The sequence below is a fragment of the Melanaphis sacchari genome, unplaced genomic scaffold (genome assembly GCF_002803265.2).
Source record: "Melanaphis sacchari strain LSU unplaced genomic scaffold, SCAv2.0 Contig10_pilon_pilon, whole genome shotgun sequence".
NCBI classification, from domain to species: Eukaryota; Metazoa; Arthropoda; class Insecta; order Hemiptera; family Aphididae; genus Melanaphis; species Melanaphis sacchari.
Window position 1 is genome coordinate 4,929,690 of NW_020270420.1, and position 21,756 is coordinate 4,951,445.

Below are 21,756 nucleotides of genomic sequence, written 5' to 3' on the forward strand. Positions count from 1 at the left end.
ATGTTTTTATATAATTTATCTAATATTGTTTTTATAGCATTAAACTAGTATTATACGTACGTCATACTCCAGTACTCACCAATGATTAGTATTCACAAATCACAATAAATTCATAAATATATTATGTAATCATTCAATTTAAGTCAAAACTACAAAAATATTTATTAATTTAAAACTATTTAAGTGATGAGTTCTACCTATGTGTAAAACCTTTTATTCCATAAAATGTAATAGATTAAAATAGAAGGAGACACTATACTTTTTAAAAGAAAGAAATTATTCAGAAATAATGTATTTCAATTTTAAAATGTATATTACAAACAAGTGAACAACCTTTGATATAAGGTTAATACACCAAGTTTCATTGATGCATAAAACTAATTTTGAATTCATTATTAAATTTATAAAAATATATAGTATATATTATAATATGATATACGTATATTCAAGAATAATTCATAGAAATCTTAATAAAACAATAAATTATATTGAAAATATTCTTTCTTAAATATTCCTTTCTCCACGTATATTCATTGTTCTCAATTGGTAGCAACTAAATTTAATAAATCAAAATTTCAACTGAGTATTTAAATGTTATAATGCTAGTCATAAAATTAAACAGTTACAATTATAGACTGTGTATTAAATGTTAACTCTCACTATTTTTTTGTTATCGTATATATGTAAGCCGAAAAAAAAAAATAATAGCTTTTTTAAGATTGAATTTCTTTTGAAAAATTATACACCTAAGAAACACTGTATTATATTAATACTTTATATTATAAAGTGACATCGATTTGATCATATTTTAATTTAATATGAATCAATCAAATTCTATAATTTGATTAATATTAATAATATCAGTTAAATTAATCTGCAAACATTATAGTTTTTAAATTATATTGATATAATATTAATATGTTTCTACTTGTTTATGACATTTAATACAGTTAGGTTAATTTTTGCCTTTAGAACATTTAAATTTAGTGTTTGACATTCACACAAAAACTATTTTTTTTTTTAATCCAATTAAATTGTGTTACTATTCACTATTCATAACCAGTTATTTGTTTTAGAAAGTTTTAACACTACTAAACAAATAGGTACACAAGTAATCAAACTTTACCGAAAAATCTTTGAATTTTCCATTCAAATTTCTTAACAAAACTCTTTCAAAATTTAAAAAAATTAAATAAGATTTATTTTTATTATATCATTCAAATGTTGATTTATTCAAATTTTAAAACGTAAACATCTTATAACCTTTTTTTTTTTTTTTTTTTTTTGAATAAATTATCAGAATATTTATTAATTATTTTTAAATCAAAATTTGAATTTCCACTTAGAATTGTCAAAAATCTAAATTCATACAAGATAAATAATAAGACATGCCAAAAATATTTCTGGCTACCAAATGACTTGTCTAAGTCTTCACCATAATATTTCATGATAATTTTGTCAGATTCAGCGTGACGTGTGAGAAAAACATGCGTTTGATATACTTGTATATTGAAAACAACCATTCATCTTAGCCAAGTACATTATATTTACAGGTCTACATACATCTTCCCATAAAGGTTGCCTACCACTTGGAGTTCCTATAGAACTTAGACGAATATACAAAAATAATCATTATACTCTACTGAGAAACTCCTTAAATAACAATCAAATGACGTGCAATTAACGTCTTCACGTGAGTCATATCCCAATGTCATAGCTATGAATTTTTTGATGGTACCACATTTCAGTATCTTAAAAATTTTTTTAGAAATTTTTCTTTTTTTGTAAAAAAAAAAAAAATAACATATTGCCAGTACTCTAGTATTTTCTTAATTTAATTTTTCTTAAATATTATTAAATTTAGTTGTTTAATGTATATTTATATGAACTATTAATTACTATAAAAATGTGTACTATTATTTAAATGTATTTATCTAAATGATTTGGATTTAAAGGTAATAAAAACAATAGAAAAAAACACACTTTATCGTGAAAAAGACCAAAAAAATAAATTATTGACAAATAATTTTAAATTTACCCGACATATTTTTACCTAAAGAAAATATAAATACTTAGATAAATGATAAATTAACTTTATCGAATACCTTTATTACAGCGAAATAAAAGTATAGTATTATAGCATATTATTAAATTTGATATTAATGCGAATCTTTAATTATTTATTTTTTTTTTAAATTATGTATATATGTATAGTTTTCATTTTGCTATTGAATTGTTATAAATCCAATGTTCGATTTTATGGATTTTCATCACGAATACAATAGAAAAATTGAATTATACTTGTAATTTATTGAAACATATTAAATTAAAAATAGTTTTAGAGTTGTTTAACTATTTGTATTATATTTAATCTTTATTAAACTAAAATGTATTATAGTAAAATGTTCTTCATTACAATCTACAGGTATACATTTTATTTAATTAAATAGTTTTTCTTTATTGGTCAAACCTTTATTTAAATTACTTTTTAAATATTATACTGGTGCAATGGTTTTTTATTTTATTAAAATCTTCAATTAGGTATTTTTATTTTTTTAAATATAAAAAGACATAATAAGTAAAAATTACATTGTTATTTCTAAATTGTCTGTTACTTTCTATAACAATATTAATAATGCGATATTTGCATAATATATAGATAATAAAAATTGATTATCATTTTTTTTTTTTTTTTTTTTTTTTTTTTAATCAGCTATTTATTCCTATTACATTTTATTTTAAACATACTTCAAAGTATTAATAAAAATACGATATTTTTTAAATTAATACATGATTTCACAAGTTTGAATTTGCAGTTTAATTATTAAGACAATAATAATAGTTTCAGATAAACATTTTAGTAGGGTTAATACTTACAGGGCCGTAGAGAGAAAAGTTCAGGTCTGGGAGGAAAATGCTTAAGGGCCCCTATTAGTGGTGGTTTCAGGAGCCACGGTCACCCTCCTTTCCGCAACCTCTCACAAGACCAAATAAATTTCAAATATTTATACTTTTTCTATTTCAAGTAGCAAAGTAAAAGCACAAATTTGTAAACAATATTAGTTTTTTAATTAAATTGCTTTTTAAATAATTTTACATCTTTTATATGTATTCATACATTACATATTATTAGTTATCTTTTTCCGGGCCCTTTAAAACGTTCGGGCCCGGGAGGAATCCTACCTTTCCCCCCCCCCCCCCCCCTAAAGACAGGCCTGAATACTTACCTTTATATTTTATTTATTTGATTAAATATTCGTACTAAAAAAAGTCGTGGCTTTACTAAGAAATATTGAATATTTATAGTCTTTTGTAGACATGAGTCTTACAATAATATTCAAACTTAATACTTAAATTTGAATGTATAGTAATTATTTTTCTAAGACAATATTTAAAAATGTAATTAAAACATTAATTATTTTGAAATGAACAAATGTTTTTGAATATAATACAATAATTAGTTCCAAATTTATTTGAAACTTATGGCATTTTTGAAACATAAAATTTTAATATACAATTTAAATGGTGACCAGTTAGTAAAATTGTAACAACTATAGATTTGTTAATTATAATATACATTAAGTTTAGTAGCAATTTATTATTTTAATTACATTTTCATTTTACATCACAATAAGTACTTTTAATAGAAGTCAAGTTATTTAATAATATAATTTCACGTTTATTAAGTTCATAAATGCATGCACCTTTATCAATTTAAGAAAAATATTTTATTTATATTTTATTTAAACATATGAAGCATAAGAAGTAAAAAAACTTAAATTTGTGTTTCAAGTATAATAATTGAAAGTTATTGTCAAATTTTACTTTTATAAATATGATCTAAAAAAAATTGCAAGGCTCATAGCTTTTTTATGGTTATAATTGAATGTATCCTAACTCTGTTTTCGTTAATAATAAGTTGAATAAAAGTTCAATCAGTGTAACATATCATGAACATAATATTATGTGAAATATAATTATATAATATTTATAAATATAACTGTGCACAGAATGGATAACACCAGTGGTTTTCTTCGTAAATATATATATATATATATATATATATATATATATATATATTTTATATTAAACTTATTAATATAATATTGCATGTATGATTTATAGCTATGAACATTTTGAAAAAAACACATGTATTTAATGTATCTATCTATTAAGGTATATTAATAAATTTCCATTAGAAATGATGTATAGTTTCAATACATTGTATGATACAGAACTTGTCTTAATATATTACACTAGCTTATGTTTTATAAAATATTATGACACATTTTCGTCAAATTTGATGACTATGGACTGTATTATTCAATGGTTCTGTATGATGTATAATATGGTGGTCTAGTTTTGGTGATATCTAATATAATTATTAAAACATTTATTGACACGGAAAAAAACATGATAAATATTAAATATCATGTATAAATATGTTTTATTATATATTTATTTATATAATAAACCCATAATAAATAACGTACAAGTATAGAATAAAGTTTGATTTCGTTTAAAAAAATAATAATATAATATTATTTATGAAATAGAAATTACTTTTTCGTCGTTGTTACTTTTTTTGGAATAACGAATAATACTAATATTAATATTATTATTATTTATTAACTATAAATAGTTATAAATACTATTAAATAAATGTACTATTCACCTTTGAATAGTACTTCTAAATAAAACTATTTGTTATAATTTTATGAAATAATATAGAACAGCTATTGTTAAAGTTAAATATCAAATAAAGTTAGTAAATATATTTTATAAATGTAATAATAATGAATACTTAGAAGTTTAATTTAATTTTAGACAATTAATTGAATTAAAATTTACATTTCTATTCTAGAAGATAACATATTACCTTCTTAATTTGGTTAGGGGAGGATATTTGCCAAATACTAGTCCGATTGCAAATACTAAATATGCACATAATATTCTTGCAACTAAGATTTGTTGTGAATTTATACTTGAAATGTTAGTTTCATGATAAAATTTTTATGGTGCTTGATACCATGGATTATTTTATACATATGCACATAAAATATAATCTTATTATTCACTTGTATCTAAAAATTATATTTAATATTTACAATAAGTAATTATAAAATGTTAATATAGTTTTTGAAACATACGTTTTAAATATTTTTGTTATATGGTTTATAAAATAAAACACACACACACACATATATATATATATATATATATATATAGTCATAAACATATTTTTAAAAAATATGAAAAAGGTAACTTTCTGGTAACTAACTTAAGATTGTATTTTATATTTATGTTAGTTACCTATGGTCTATGAAGAAAAAAAAAATCATAAAATAAAATAAAATCTATCTAGATTTCTTATGATTATTTATATATTTTTAATCAATACATAAACATAAAAAGTAATAACGAACAGTATTATTATTATCATACGTTTACTAAAGATACTTTCTTATACCTAATAATAGTATATTATGAATATGAATTATGCATATGGCGTATAAAATATATAAACATAAACATAAGCATATATTAGTATATATATATAACTTCAATATATAGATTATATTCTATAAATAATAGCTACGTGTTATAACGTTATCGTAGTATCCTTAATTATAGTTAAGATAACAAACAAATCATAATTAACAAGAAACGTGTTAATTTTCCTGGATCTTAACGTAAATTATATTATAATTAGTCATTATGTGCGTTAATATTTTATTGTCCGTATAATAATATCACTGTTTTCATCTGATAATACAAGACTAAAATTATAACGATCTATGTTTAAAAATTGTCGATAACCGATCACTATTTTCAAACTTTCGTCGAATTACAGAGGATTTGACTATGAGAGAGCAAATAGACATAAATCTAGAGTAGAAAATTCACATTTTAGTTATTTATTTTTCATACCTAATCAGTAAGAAACCCAAGACTTTTGTTTAATATATTATATAAAGCACCTTTTACAATTAAACATTTAATTATTATCAATTGTCCAAAAAATGTTTTTAACAGATCACATCATCTATCAATAGTCAAACAACCAATAAAGGTTTTAATCAACATGATGCTAATAATATCTAACACTTAAATAGCCTAATACTTTATGCTATTAAAACCTATATTCAAACTTCTAATATAAATTTTAAAAAATACCTGTAATGGTTTTTATTCTTCAAATTTTCATATTTGGGAAATTAAATGGTAACCTTTTACAAGAATTCCAGCTAGTTTTATACATACTATACTAACATATTATCCAAAAGAACAACTTATCTAATTTTAAAGTATATTGAAAAATTTACACCTCACAATTTTCTCGATTTTTCACATAATGTTTTATTGTTGCTCCTTGTACAAAGTATTTTTGTGTATTATTAAATGTTATACATTGTGATATAGTCTTAGTGGTTTATATTATTTATTACATATTATTTTACATTCTCTTAACAAATAATTTAGATATATATCACAAACAAAAAACTACGATAAATAAATTTCATATAAAGATTACATTATATATTATATATATATATATATATATACTTCACTTCGACTTTGACTCATCAACCTTACACATATAACTGCAAAACTGAAACCTACGAAGACTCAAGACGACTGCAGCTTAATTACCATCCTGCTCAACGATTAATCGCAAACTATCGATATCCATAACTGCTTGGTTTGTCACAAGGGGCAGTCATTTAAAACCGTATATTCATATAGTTGCTTACATGCCGATGTTTCATAGTTGCTCATTCTTGTCATCAGTGGCATATAAACCATGTATTCATGATTGTCTATACTGACTACAAGAGGAAGAGCTTCAATCTAGGGGCCAAAGTATCACTCAGCTACGGTGGCCAACCACGCGAAGAATGAAAAAAAAAATGGTCTTATCAGAGCCATAAATACGTGATCGACCCGGCAAACCTACTTAGATGTTCGTCTCCGGGACTTCGCACTTCACCAATGCCGTGCGGGCATAAGGAGAACGACGGTTTTATCCCAGTATTATAAAGCAAAACACGAGTATTTCCCGAATATTTTAAACAATAGGTTAGGCTCTCAGAACTATCCACCGCACCAATTACCTGCTGAGGCATCTGCTTAATCCTTTTATTCCTCTACTGTGTATTTAATTTAAAAAAATCACAATAATAGAAAACACAATACTGCAAACCTCAATTTTTTTGTTATTAGAAACGCTGATATGATAAAAGGCACATTCATGCTCGAATGTTAAACATTAATTAATACCGTAGAAACAACCAGAAAATGGTTTTACATCTGTATAATTTTAATGTTCAGCACATACACACATAATAACCTTTCCAGTGACTAATATTATTACAATCTCCTAATTACTTTCTACGCAATAAATTGAAACGTAAACTTCAGCTACCCACATTGATTACGTCGTCACAACTTGTTAATGTTTGTGCGTTGTACATGCTGTGGCCTGTGACACTACACCTAAATTTCGTCGGATTGGTCTATGCATCGATGAATCATTATTATTATTTTAATCTGTTTGTTTTACATTTTAATTAATCCAATCATTATTCGTGGAATATTTAAGAACCATATTATTTTTTACCAAACTATGATGAAAGCTAAAATTGCATACAATTTAAAAACACTTGTGTTTATGCATGTTATAAGTTTAATAAATCATTTGTTTCGAATAAGGATATAAACAAGTGAATACACTTAGATTATGAAAAAAAAAAAGAAAATGCTTAGATAAAGTTATAAACACTAAATAATTAAACAATGTATAATTAATATGTACAAACTTGTCCATGTTATATTGAACATATTTAACTTGTTTTCAATCTTAAGATTGTTTAAAATATTTATATATGTATTATTCAGTATAGCTATTTAAAAATTAAATAGCCAAATCCTTTTTAGATATTGATAAATTTATATTTAATTTGTATAAGAGAATATAAATTCTTATTATTTATTTTTTCTGGGAACTTTTTCATTTGGTGCAATAACTCAATATTTTTAATAATACTTCAAGTTTTTATAAGTAAAATATAGTTAATATAACCTAATATTACCTCAATGAATTTATTATTCGATGTCGTCATTGATAATTCTTATTATTCTAAATAATACGAATTAAATAAAAAATAATCACATTAATATATTTAAATGTGCATATTAATATTTTCCCAAATCTGCTATTGTTTCTGTAATCGAGAATGTCCAAAACCTTAGTATCTAATATTATAAAGCTTATATTTCTATGGATAGCTGAAAAGAATATTTTTTCATAGCACATATGAAAATTAAAAAAAAATTAATGAAATATATATAAAATTGTTGTTGAATATTCAAGTATAATATGATATATTATAATAACAATTGGCAATTATATATCATAAAATTATAATCAATGTTTACATTAAAATCAAATAAGCACATTTTTAAATACATATATTTTGTAAATATTACAAATAACTGTTTCTGAATACTGCACTGCATATTTTATATTATTAGATTGATATGAAAATATCTATTGTATATAACGTTTTACAGAGCGATTGATTAAAGTAAAAGCAACATAACAGAACTATAAACTCAAAAATATATTTTATCTCGTTAAGGTTTCATTAAGTTAATTTCATTATCTCTAGTTTATATCTAACATTGTTACTACCACTTCAACAATGTTTTCTAGTTGGTATACTCGTCAAAATTAATTTAATTGACTATTTTAGTGTCGAGTAAACCGAATAATCACAAATTATGTCATGTAAAGCGTTCAGAGATATATTTTTGAATGAATATCACGCATTGTGTTTGAGAGGAAGAAATTAGAGTAACTTGGCATTCACCACCCGGAAAATCGGCTTGTGAAAATTTTGTCTGTAATTGAAACGCCTGTCCTAAACCGTTGACACATGTTACTGTGTAATTAAGACCTCCGGGAAACTTACCACTTATAATAATTGAATAATTTTACAGTTAATATTTTTGTAAGAAGATGAGTAACAAAATAACATGAATGTTAGTCGGTAATAACAGAGAATTTGTAGCTTTTCTTAGCTATTTTAAATTTTATACAAGTGTTCGTTGATACTTTTCTCTACTCTAAATATATACCATTGTGTCACAAATAATATTTATTTATCCTAATGATTAATTTTAAACCAATAAAAAGGGATATTAATCAAGTGGAAGTTATATATTTAAAAATTAAACTAGAATTTATTGTAGGAGACAATTAGTAAAATGTATTTATTTTTTTTTTATTTTTAATCTGGAATTTGTACAATCTATACATAAAAAAATAATTACAATAAGCATAACGGATATTTTTCTTAATTTAAATAAATGCTCAGTGACTTGAGTAATTTGTGGAAGAACTAACCTGTAAAAGCACTTTGATAACATTTTATTTGATCGAAAATTAGGATGTGTTTTATAATAAATAAAATCAATTTCAATTTTCGAGAATCTTAGTAATAAAATAATAATATTAAAAAAAAAAAAAAAAAAAAAACAATAGTATTAAAAGATAAATTAAACTAAAAACTTATCTATTTGATTATTTAATATATATAAAAAAAAAAAAAAAAAAAATATTATAACAAGAAAATATGGCATAATATAAATAATTCTAAAATAAAATAAACTTTACACAAGGTATATTATTTTCTGTAGACTATTATAATGGTACTTATATAAGGTCTAATTGAAAAATTATTTATTTTTTTTTAATTGCATTTATCATTTCATCCAAAAATAATGAATTATTTTATATTGAAGAACGAGATTTAACAAAAATATTTTTAAACTCACTATTGGTATAGATATCTCACGAATATTAAATTTGCTAATTGAATGCGACAGGTTAAAATAGGTTTCATTACACTATATTTTTTAGTTAGTTAATATTTTTTTGATAGGTAACTGATATTACATTAGTATTATACATTTTTGTTTCAAACTGTATAAAAATAAGTTTCAATGATAAGTAAAGTTTTTTTTTTTTATATATTAATAATAATACATAGTATAATTTATATTACAATAGCCTTTCCTTACCGTCATTTTCCATAGTTTCTGATTCTATCATATTTTCTTCAAATGAAATATTTTCCTCTTTCATTTCATCATATAAGTATTCAAAATCTAAATAGATAAACTCAGAACGTTTTTTGTGTTTATTATAAAATGCTACTCTACTCAGAAAATTTGTAATGTTCTGTGAGAAGTTACAATTTTGAACAGACATATATGCAATATTCCAATTTGTTTTCAACGATGTGTGTAACGCAATAGCAACTTCCAATGTTAATGGATTATTATCTATTTCTAAAGCACGTAATCCACGATCATATGCTAATGATTGAGCAATGTTTAAACCTCCAATTTCTGTTATATTACAATTACGAACTCGAAGTTTAGTAAAAGGTTCAACTCCTGATGCTAAGGCAGATGCTAAATATTTGGCACCAATGTCTTTTATATTGTTCATATCTAAAGAAATGTATTATATTTCATGCATATTAATATTCCTTATGATAGATTATAATATTAGGTAATTCGTTTTGCGTTAGTTTTTTGTTATTTTATTTATATGTTAAGCAACACAATTATTATACTTTTTTAGATATTAATAAATAACGCATTATAAAAGTATCATAATATATAAATATAAAATTTCAAATTTTTTCTTTTTATATAAAATAAAAAGAATATTTTTTAAAAAAGAATAAAATTAAAATAATTTAATATTTCTTTTTAAATACGTACTTAAATTTAATTCAATCGCCGGGTAGTTGTGATTTCGCCTCCATAACATTACAAATGATAATGATTCAACTCCATCTGGACCGATATGGTTACCGCATAAGTTCACCAGCTTTAACATTTTTGCAGTTTTTACAAAATTTGCTACTGATTTTCCACCAAGAGAACACAATTTACAAAACGAAAAGTTTATTTCTTCGAGACGATGGCACTCCATCATATATGGTAATAGCCTGTTAAATTTTTCCATATTGAATGCACTCTTAGTAATTGTCAGACTACTCAAGTGTTCCGATATTACTAAACCATGACCAAGCGTGTCCATGTCATTAATATTGAACCTGTACTGTTTAGATGTGTACATTGGTGGCTTAGTTGTTAAAATCCTGGAACCATAAACTAGGCTTAAAGTCTGTACGTTTTTTAAAATACCCAATACAAAACTCAAATCAATGTGAATTGGGTCCTTTGAATCATCGGTTGTTAATGTGTCCATCATCGAACTCTTAATACGAAGCTGTTGGCAATCTATCGAAGTTATATATGGGCTGCAGACCATCAATATTTCGGTAAGCTCCGTTTCATCAACGTAACCCGGTTCTAAGTTTTCAATAATATCTGATACATATTTGGTTAAATATATAATTTTCAAAGAATCTGTAACTGCAATGTTTTGTGTTGTTTTAATGGAGTCCGGCCATGTATGGTCGTGTCGTCGTCGCCAATACTCATTGCCCGGGACGTGGATGACTAAAGAAATCGGTAAACTAGTGCTCAGTATTTCAACGAGGTACTCAATGTCCATGTGAGTAATGCACTCAAATAAATGTTTGGGGTAAAGTTCAAAATGGTTGGCTATATTATCTAAGCAAAGTAATTTTAACGGTTTGGGCGTACAATCCGCCCAGCTAAAGTCCATAGAGTTAATAACGTGTTCAATCTCGTTCGATCGCAACCCACGGGGGACGATTTTATCTGATGGAATGAATTGGTGGAAAGTTGTTTTTGGTATTGAATGTGGAATCCACATGTTGGAACTGGTTATATTAAAATTAAAATACACGAAGACAACTGTTAGTTATTTAAAAGATAATAATGTTCTGGAGCAAAAAAAAAAAAATAAAAATATAAGTAAATTAGTAATAAACAAGATTGTCTCAGTTACCCAAGTTTTGGTTCTTATTTATGTTACCGTGGTTATAATAAGAAGTTTGTGTTAACTTAAAGAATATTAAAAAAAAAAAAAAAAAAATCCTAAATAACTAATAATTATTAGTTATTGTTTTTGAATTCTTTGATCGAATAAAAATAACGTAGTTAATCAAATAAGACATTATATCGTTATAGTCAGTCATTACTAAGAAAATTAATAAACCACTAATATTTTTAAGATATAAAAAAATGCTCATGGCAGAAGTATAATAATAATCAATACAATTATTAGCTCCAAATAATGTAATATTATATCATAATATATTATCTCAGTTAAGCTATGAATTATGAATGTCGTCGATTTTATAATAAAATGTAGCTATATGACTAAACTCATTGAATGATGTTTCAATCTGTTCGCATAGTATAGTTTATATAAGGGTTTTTATTATGATGACGTCGCGAAAGGCACTATTAACTCTGGTTTCAAAAGTGTGATCACGATCCGGGGGTATTATTCGAAGACGATAAGTGCAAAAAACGTGATTTGTGTGCCCGTTATGCGCGTGCAAGAAAAGTATATAAGTAATATAAGTGATTCGGACGAAATAAATAATTATCATCGTCGTCGACGACGTGGATATTATACTGAAATGTTTGCGAACGCGATTCCGTTCGGTAACACATGGCCATCCAATAATGTTCATCGAATTATAATAAAATTTAATATGTATTACGTGACTCGGATAAAAACTGAATGGGACCGGAAGTGGACGAACGTGGATGAAAAATTTGAGAATGACACCATGCATTAGCGCGTTTTTAACCATGTACCCGTGTATGCGGACAGTATATCCTATTCAATACCCACACCGTAATGGTAACTGTATAAATTTTCCCAGCTATCATTTCCATCGGTCTTCTCTATTTCGATCTAGAAACAGTCCTTTTTCAGTTGACACCGCCCAGAAAACGCATCCGCATACACGTTGCGCGGGTTCATCCGGTCCAATAACTAATGGACAAACGACTTTTCGTGTCAGCTTTCCTGCACGAGCGGACGCGCCCCTAGACAGATTTACTGGGCCGTTACTTTGGAGACAAACAAAATCGTCACCGAGTGGCCTGGTAGACGAGGAGGAAGCGCGTCCGCAGATGGAATTTAAATGGAACTGGAACGACTGAATACGGTCAAAATCAGATGAGGGAAGTGAAATAGAATAGATTGAGAGAGAAAGTGTGAGAGAGATGAAGAGGTAAGAAGGGCGTTTTGAGAGGGTAGGATGATACGAAGAGGATTTGACAATGAGAGTACAGACTTAATGCGGTCGATAAGTAAATGGAAAAAAAAGAATTTTTTATCAATTTATATCGAGTATTGAATTGTGCGTAAGTGTGTTCATTGTACGATTTTATTGTTATTTTTTTTTTTTGTTTTTGTCACCAAATAGGATCACTTTGCAGACTCTAAAAGCAGCTTACTTTGAATCTGTTGCGCGTCCCTTGATAGCAATCATCACTAGTGAACAAGTAATAATCGTTTTCACTAAACGGATATAATACTAGGTACACTCATTTTCAAATGGAACAATCAGTATTTATAATGTTCATGAGAGATAATTGCGTATATTTTCTTTTTATGTATATTTAAGTCAACATTTCATATCTTTAAGATTGTTGATAAGTATTACAGTGACGTATAATTATTATTATTATTTTTTTTTTTTTTTTAGATCAAAATTACACAATATTATCACTGATGGATAGGAAACCATGAATTAATTTAGATGTATAAAATACTTAAATATTCCAATGATGAATAAAAGATTTTTTACAATTTTTTGTACCTGATTTTAATTTCTATTTTTTCCATCAAAGATTTAATTTATTTTATGATTGGCTATTTAACATGTTAATAAACTTAAAAATATTTATTTTCATCCTGTAGACGATTCATAAATTAATAATTAATAACAACTATAAGCAAGGTATTTTAAAAATGTTAAAATTATAATAACTGTGTACACTATAAATTAAATTCCTAATTTTATTTAGAATAGGTAAGGTTAATTATCATAAAAATTCAAAAAGACGAGAATATTAAATATTAAATAATTTAATACAGAAAAAAAAAAAGAAAATGGTTAAAATAATTTAAAAATTTAAAATTAGTATTTCATAAAAATAATAAACCAATGTATGATGTTAAAACTCTTTACATTGATATTATTGTAATATTTTTTAATATTTCTTAAACTAACTTTGGTAATATTAAAAATACATGTGATTAATTTATTTATATAAATACAAAACTTGGAATATAAAAATTCGGTGGTAATTGATTATTATTAAATTATATCGTTGCTTCGTTGTTTATATAATTTATATGATATTAAAAATAATAAAATTTAATTAATTTAATAGGTTATAGACAGACTTGTCACAGATCTGAACTACTTAGTGAACATTTATAGAGTTATAAATTCGTAATAATAACAATCACAAAAAAATATCCTTCAATACACACTGATATCGTAAAAACGGAGACGTAAACTATTTTATTAAAAATTGCATGACTGGCATTTATATCGTTTGTTATTTGAAATAACAGATTCAATAAAATCAACCTTCATGATTAAAATAAAACAGATAACAAGTATATTTTTATTGTAAAATATGAATGCATTATAAATATTTATTTTCAATTTGTATTAAACTTAAGTTATGAATAAATTATCATAGTTTACTATGTACAATATACGCGTATTCATATATTATATGACATTTTTTTTTCTAATTTCCTTCACTGATTTCTTGGATAATTGTTGTTGAAGCTGAGTATTGAATAATAGTTATTAAAACGTATATATATATATATAAAATTCGAAAATCTTAATTATACCAATCGTTAAAAACAATATCAGCATACTAAACAAATTAAATTTTATTTTTCCTGTTATCTTGTGAGTACAATAATAATTTTATTATGACTTGATACATATCAAGCAGCTTAACCTCAACAAACATAGCCAATAGCAATATAATGATTACATTTTATGAAAGTTGAAATATAATAAATATTTAAAACTTGTTTATTTACACTTAGTATAAAATGTATATCAATTAATAATAATATTTTTAAATATCAATAAGATTATACTCATAATATATTATATGACTATAGTTAAATTGTATTAAGGGATTAGGAGTATTTTTTTCTGCGAAAGGTTATCTATCGTTTTTAATGGAATATTATTTCTTGTTGGGTAATTGTGTATAAGTGTCAAATTTTCTTTGGGAGTAACTCATTACCATATATATTGTATTCAATGTGTTTTCAATTTTGAATCAATGTAGGTGAATTTAAAATCATATTATTAATAAAATTATCAATTTAATAACTTAAGTGTATAATAAAAATATACTTAATTTATACCATCATGTAAATATGTATTATTATTCCTAATTATTCAATTAATATGCTACAACATTATAGTGTATTATTAATGTATATTATCTAACAATATCTGATATTATATAATAGTCGTATTAGTTCATCAAAATACTCCAGAACATAGCTTTGTTTAAGCCGTTTAAGAAAAAAATGTAAGATAAGAAAGCGGCATCGAAATGTAGAATTATTTGTTGAAAACTGAGTTAATATCCGTCTAAATACACATACTGTTTGAGCACACGTATAATTACGAAAAATTAATTTTATCTAATTATCATATTAAAGTTATATCAGTATATTAACCACAACAGTACTTATGTCGTTATGTTTAAAGATAATTCATTCTAACAGAATTTTTAGAAATCTAATAGGTAAATTATAACTGAAACATAGTTTTAAATTTCTAAAAGAATAGTTTAAAATATAATGAAAATAAATAACAATCATAATTATTAAATAATATTTTTTTTTAAATTATTTTTAATATGTAATATTGATTATTAAATTATTATCAAAATATAAAAATTAAATATATATATATGTATTAGAGTTTAATAAGTGTGTTAAAATTGGTTTACTTTAATTCAACAATTATTTGGAAGAGTTTTCTAATCAAAAGTTTTAAATTAAAACAACATAAAATACTCATTAATTTTCAAAAAATGTATAAAGTGCAGTTTAACAAATATTTCAAATATAGCATATTTTACATATCATTTTTAAAATATGTTTCAAAAAAAGTGTAATAATGTAATATATTTAATCTTAATTAAGATAATGTATAAAATTAAACTCAAAATGAAATGAGGTTGTACCTACAATACTTACTAGTAACATAAGTAAACATAGTATCATTCGTTGTATTTTGTTTATATAATTGTTTTTGTTGCACGGTAATATAATTTTAGACATTATAAATAACATAAAGAAGAGAAGAATAATAACACTAAAAGAAAAATCTGTAATAAAAAGGATACTATGTCGTATAAATACTTATACTTTATGTATTCGAATGTTTACGATCCGTGTGACAACGGTATAAAATCATCATAAAAGTCTAATATACGTTATTAAACAAAAAAAAAAAAAAATAAATATGTATTTTATTTTTGTCCTATTTTATACTTAATTAAAATTTTTGAATATTTTATTTAAAAACAGAAGATAGAATCAGAATATGCATTATAACGGTTATATTTTCTCGGTATTAAACAACATCTGCCCTTTTATTGTTTATCTGTATCAATTAGTTTATTTTTAAAAGTTTATTTTGTATTTCAAAAGACGTAATAACAATTTCTGAAAATATAAAATAACAATAAACATTTACAGGTTTAATATTGTAAATGATTGTTTCGGTAGTCAAAATTGTTATTTTTATTTAGTCATTTAAATTAATTTTTAATTGATTTTTAATTTTTGATAAAATACAATTTCTGTACATTATCAGTATTTTAATAATTTATTGATTAATTTTAATATTTAATTTTGATTTTTAGTGTTATCCATTAAAGTAATATTACAGAAAAAAATAGATTTATACGACAAAATTAATTATCTAACCATATATCTTCTTAACATTTATTTTTTTTGTCTACTTTAAAAGTTTATGAGTTCATACTTTGGCTATAATACATATTAAGTTAATACAATTTAAAAATTAATTATTAAAATTTTAAATGTAAATAGAAAATGTCACATTATTTAATTTTTTTTAAGTACTAAAACTTAACAGAATAACAGAATTATAAGGAAAAAAAATATATATTCATATATTTAACTTATTATTTGCCAAATAATTAAACAAAAAAAAAAAAAAAAATGTAAGACATGTCTTGATTACATAAACAACATTTATAGTAGCTCATTAGTAAATATATTATTAAGATGATTAATAAAATAATTACGTTTGTTTTAAATTTAATTTGATTTCATTTAATCTCATGTATAAATTAGACAATGGTATCAAATTTATTTAAAAAAAAAGGATATTTTTTTCTAATAAGTAGCTTTAAAGAGCATTTAGAAGAATCCTACTGACAATTTTGCAATGTTTTTAAAATAAAATGTAATAGAACAATTAAACTATTACACTTAATACACATAAAATAAACACATGATTTACATTTATTTTTATTTAAATATATCAAAAAAAAAAAAAAAAAACTAGAACTAAAAATTATAAAATATGTTAACCATTTAAGACACCATTACTAAAGTTTAAATGTATAAACAGAACCTATAATAACTGATTTTACCTTAAAAGAAAACCTGAGTGTTTTTACCATAATATAATTTTAGGTTCTTACATCTTTCTCTCTCTCTCTCTACAATATTCAATATAATGATTGGTTTACAACAATTACTATACTTCTCTGTATCGTTACATAATTGTTTATTAATTCAACAACTTTAAATACGAAATACTTTTTTATGTAGAAAGGACTTTTTATAAACAATGTGTGTATATACAATTTTATATGGTATATATAAATATAATACAATTAAGTTCCAAACAATTAATTTGTATAAACAATAAATATTTAAAATAAAATATATTTTAAGTACATATTAACTTAAACAAAAAGTAATTACACTACATTACATCTGAGGATTAAGTTTCAAAATCGCAACAATTGTTTTATAAAATAAATGTTTTAGAACCTCCCCAAGGAATACTTATAATATAAAATTTCCCATCTGTAAATCGCAAATAGTAAAAACTTTTAGTCTGTATTGTCGAAAAAAAAACATACACACAAACAAAAATACATAAATAAATAATATCTCACGGGAAGAATAATTTACGTATAAATGTGGTTTGATATTGATTTTGTAAAAATTATGTTTTTATTTTGGTTGGAAGAGTAAAATATTCAAAAAGGTTGATAAACCACTGGCAAGATTAAAATATAATTTGATGTATTATAAAATAGAATTTAAATTCGACAATTATTATTATTATTGGTATATACATTTTGTATATTATATTAAATTTGTATATATATATATATCTGTACAATATTAATTATACTCTGATATTAATTAAGTTGTTTTTTTTTTTTTTTTTAGTAATTAAATATTTGCTTGATGTTATAACATAAAATACGTTGTTATATAATAGCAATTATAATTATGTAAGAGATGTATTTTAATATACAAACAATTTCAATTGAACGAAAATATTTTGTCACAAATTGTTTTATGTACCTATAATAACTGTTTGTTAACTATTTTGACTTAAATAAATTTGTCTTAGGACCAGCAGTGTTGACACACAACGTATAAGAATGGTGGTGACATATGGTTGCCAATCCCATGGACATCATCAAAAGTTTATTGCATTATTGATACTGTGCTTTTTGGATTGCGGTCAAGGTGATGGTAAAGGTAAGTTTGTTTTTTTTTAACCTCCTACTATAGTTTTATTTGCAAATCGTGTGTTCTGAAACTGTTTTTCTTATACTCTAACCACCCAATTTCACCATCATCACTAAATTGGTCTGATTTAATAGCACCATGTTTCATATACGCAATACCTACGTCATATTGTTCCAAATTGCCAAAGTTTCACAATCAAGAAAGTCCTTAATATCCTTACCCATCCTTCTAATTATAATGGGAGCTCTAATGGCACCAGTGTTGATACGGATAACCTAAATTTTACATTGTAATAATATGATATCATAGCGTATACGATTATTTTTATTCTAATTATGTATAATCAAATTTCTAAGTTAACATATCAAAAAAAAAAAAAAAAAATTAAATATTTTAGATTACAAAAAATTTTTTATTTAAAAAAATCAAATCTAGCTATTATAATATTAGCATCATTAGCATTATGCTATAAACTGACGTTTTTTTTTAACGGACCTAAATAAAATCTACATTTAGCGACTATTCTATAAATGTTAATAGTATTATTCAAAATTGGCGATGTTCATAGATCATACAATATAATATTTGAATATATATTTATAATCGTGAACGTTTTGGACAACATAGCTCTTTAATGAAATACGCGGAAATTGTGAATTTTACAAACACAAACGTATACCAACAATGGTGTATTATATGCATTGATAAAATGTTTAGGAAAACAAAATAACAATATAGTATATTATGACAATAAATATTTTAACAACGAAACACGAGTACAATACTAATCAATGAATATACACCCAATATGCATAATAACTTTTTTATTTATATACATATTTTATTCACATGGTGTTTTCTTCATGCAATGTTTTATTGTCTTTATTTAATCCTAATACAAATCTAATATGTAAATTTATATATATAATAACGGGAATACTTATCCACCTAAATATTATAATACACATATCCTTTTCATTCTAAAAAAGGTTACGATATAGATTATGTTTTTCATTTGAATACCTTACTGATAATAATTAATTTAAAAATAAAATCTAACAAGAAATAACATTTAAAATTTGTTTGTAAAATATACCACCACCGTTATGTAATAACATACAATAAATATATAAAATAACAAAATAATTAGCAATCATTTTTATTATGTTCATCTTTTGAACATTAAAATATATCTTAGAATATGGTTTAATAATAACAGTTTTAAGTTAAACATTTAATTTATATATATAGGTACATATATTATTATAGTATCAAAAAAACTAAAAGATGCTGATATTCTTATCTTTAGTTATAGGAAATAATTATCGTAAGCTTGGGTTACGTAAATATACAATTTATTGTGTTTTTGGATTGATTGTTTTATTTTATATTTTAAGATTAAGACAAATCATTGTATGATAAAATTTACATTCATAAAATTTATATTTTATTTTTAAAAACTATCATGACATTAAATTCAAAAAAATATAAAAATTCATTATTTTTGATACAATTTTGTACAATTGTTACAATCTAACTACAATAATCATAAAAAATCAATTATGTGTGTCTTATTTTAAAATGTATTTCACTTGATAGATATTAGCTTTAATTTCTTAATTATAGTTTGGATTTTTTTTTAAATATTTATTGATAATAATTATAATATACGAAAACAAAAATTCACTTATAATTATTATTTTTTTAATAATATGGATATTTTAAATATTAAACTAAATTTATTGTCAGTTATATAATCATTATAAATAAATACCAATATTCTATATTAGATATTTTTTATAATTTATAATTTAATTATTTCTAATAAATAAATTATGAGATTTTTAAATATAAAAAGAGTATTTTACTCAATTTTTCGAAAATGTACAGATTAAATGAATATACTCGTCTATTTTTATTATTATTATTATTATTTTTTTTTTTAATTGTTGAGTTTTATTAGACTATACGTATATCTATAAATGATATGTCATACTAATCCAATTTGTTAGAAAATAAATTGTAGAAAAATCTGAAATAAATATAAGACAAAATGTATGGAGTGTAGATTACAAAACTTATCATAATAATCGTATAAGTAAATAATTATATATACAATTATGTACTCGAAAATTATTTAAAATCGTCTTGGAAATTAATGTTATATTTTAAATTATCCTTGGAGAATTCTGAAATAGTTCCGACAATAAATACTTAAATTGTGAATTAATAATACAAATAAACGATTAAAAAAAAAAATAAAACAAAAAACAGTTCTATCAAAATTATTGAATTTGAGCGTATAAAAAGTGAGTTTTTTCACAATTTTAAAAATAAACAAAACTATAGTAAAACTCAATAAAATTTTAAGTATGAACTATATTTTTCCAAGGAAAAAAAGAAAACTACACTATTAGAAGTGGAAAACAGTTTAGCAGTAACATCGTGTTTGCGCATCAACCTTGATCTTGTGCCTCATATAACTAACAGTTAGCGTCCATTCGTTAAAACCCCATGTATACCGAGTAGCTGCTTGGAGTACGGTGGTCAGAGTGTGAGAGGGATGGGAACAAGTTTTGATTTCCCACAGGTATAATAGTTGTGAAAGAGGTCGGATATGGTAGGTTGGAGGGCGAAAGCAGTGTACGGCGGCGTGTTGTTGGTAGGAAATAAAGGGGAAACTATTTTTACCAACAACCGTTATAATAATAATATAACAGTACTGAGGAGAGCGATTAGTGTGAGGAAATCGTAAAAGTGTATAGCGAATCGTTAGGAAACGGTTAAAGCGGAGGGGCGGAGGTTTTTTCTCAACGATGGCAGCCGCTATGAATCTATCCTATTGCGGAATCGGTGCGTTGGTTGAAAATATAAATAAATATAGTAAAGCGAGCACAGCACAGGGCGTGAGGTGTGACGATGACGGTCGAACTGCGGTGCGGTAAACGAGAAGCTTTTTGTATGGGCCGCGTGAG

General features: G+C 23.8%; 2 protein-coding genes across 4 annotated transcripts in view; one reads left to right on the forward strand and one right to left on the reverse strand.

Annotated features, from left to right (window-relative positions):
• Nucleotides 1–21,756, forward strand: part of LOC112603605 (hemicentin-2-like) — a 289,646-nt gene that overhangs the window by 196,128 nt on the left and 71,762 nt on the right. For all 3 annotated transcript variants that reach the window (XM_025352266.1, XM_025352265.1, XM_025352267.1), the window contains one exon: nucleotides 18,660–18,790. In XM_025352266.1, the coding sequence (XP_025208051.1) occupies nucleotides 18,691–18,790 (100 nt within the window). In that variant the 5' untranslated portion in view covers nucleotides 18,660–18,690. The remainder of the gene's footprint in view (nucleotides 1–18,659; nucleotides 18,791–21,756) is intronic.
• LOC112603603 lies at nucleotides 10,067–11,824 on the reverse strand. The gene is made up of 2 exons (XM_025352263.1): nucleotides 10,798–11,824; nucleotides 10,067–10,521 (listed from the first exon to the last, which is right to left on the reverse strand). The coding sequence occupies exons 1-2, from the start codon at nucleotides 11,822–11,824 to the stop codon at nucleotides 10,067–10,069; spliced, it is 1,482 nt and encodes a 493-aa protein (XP_025208048.1).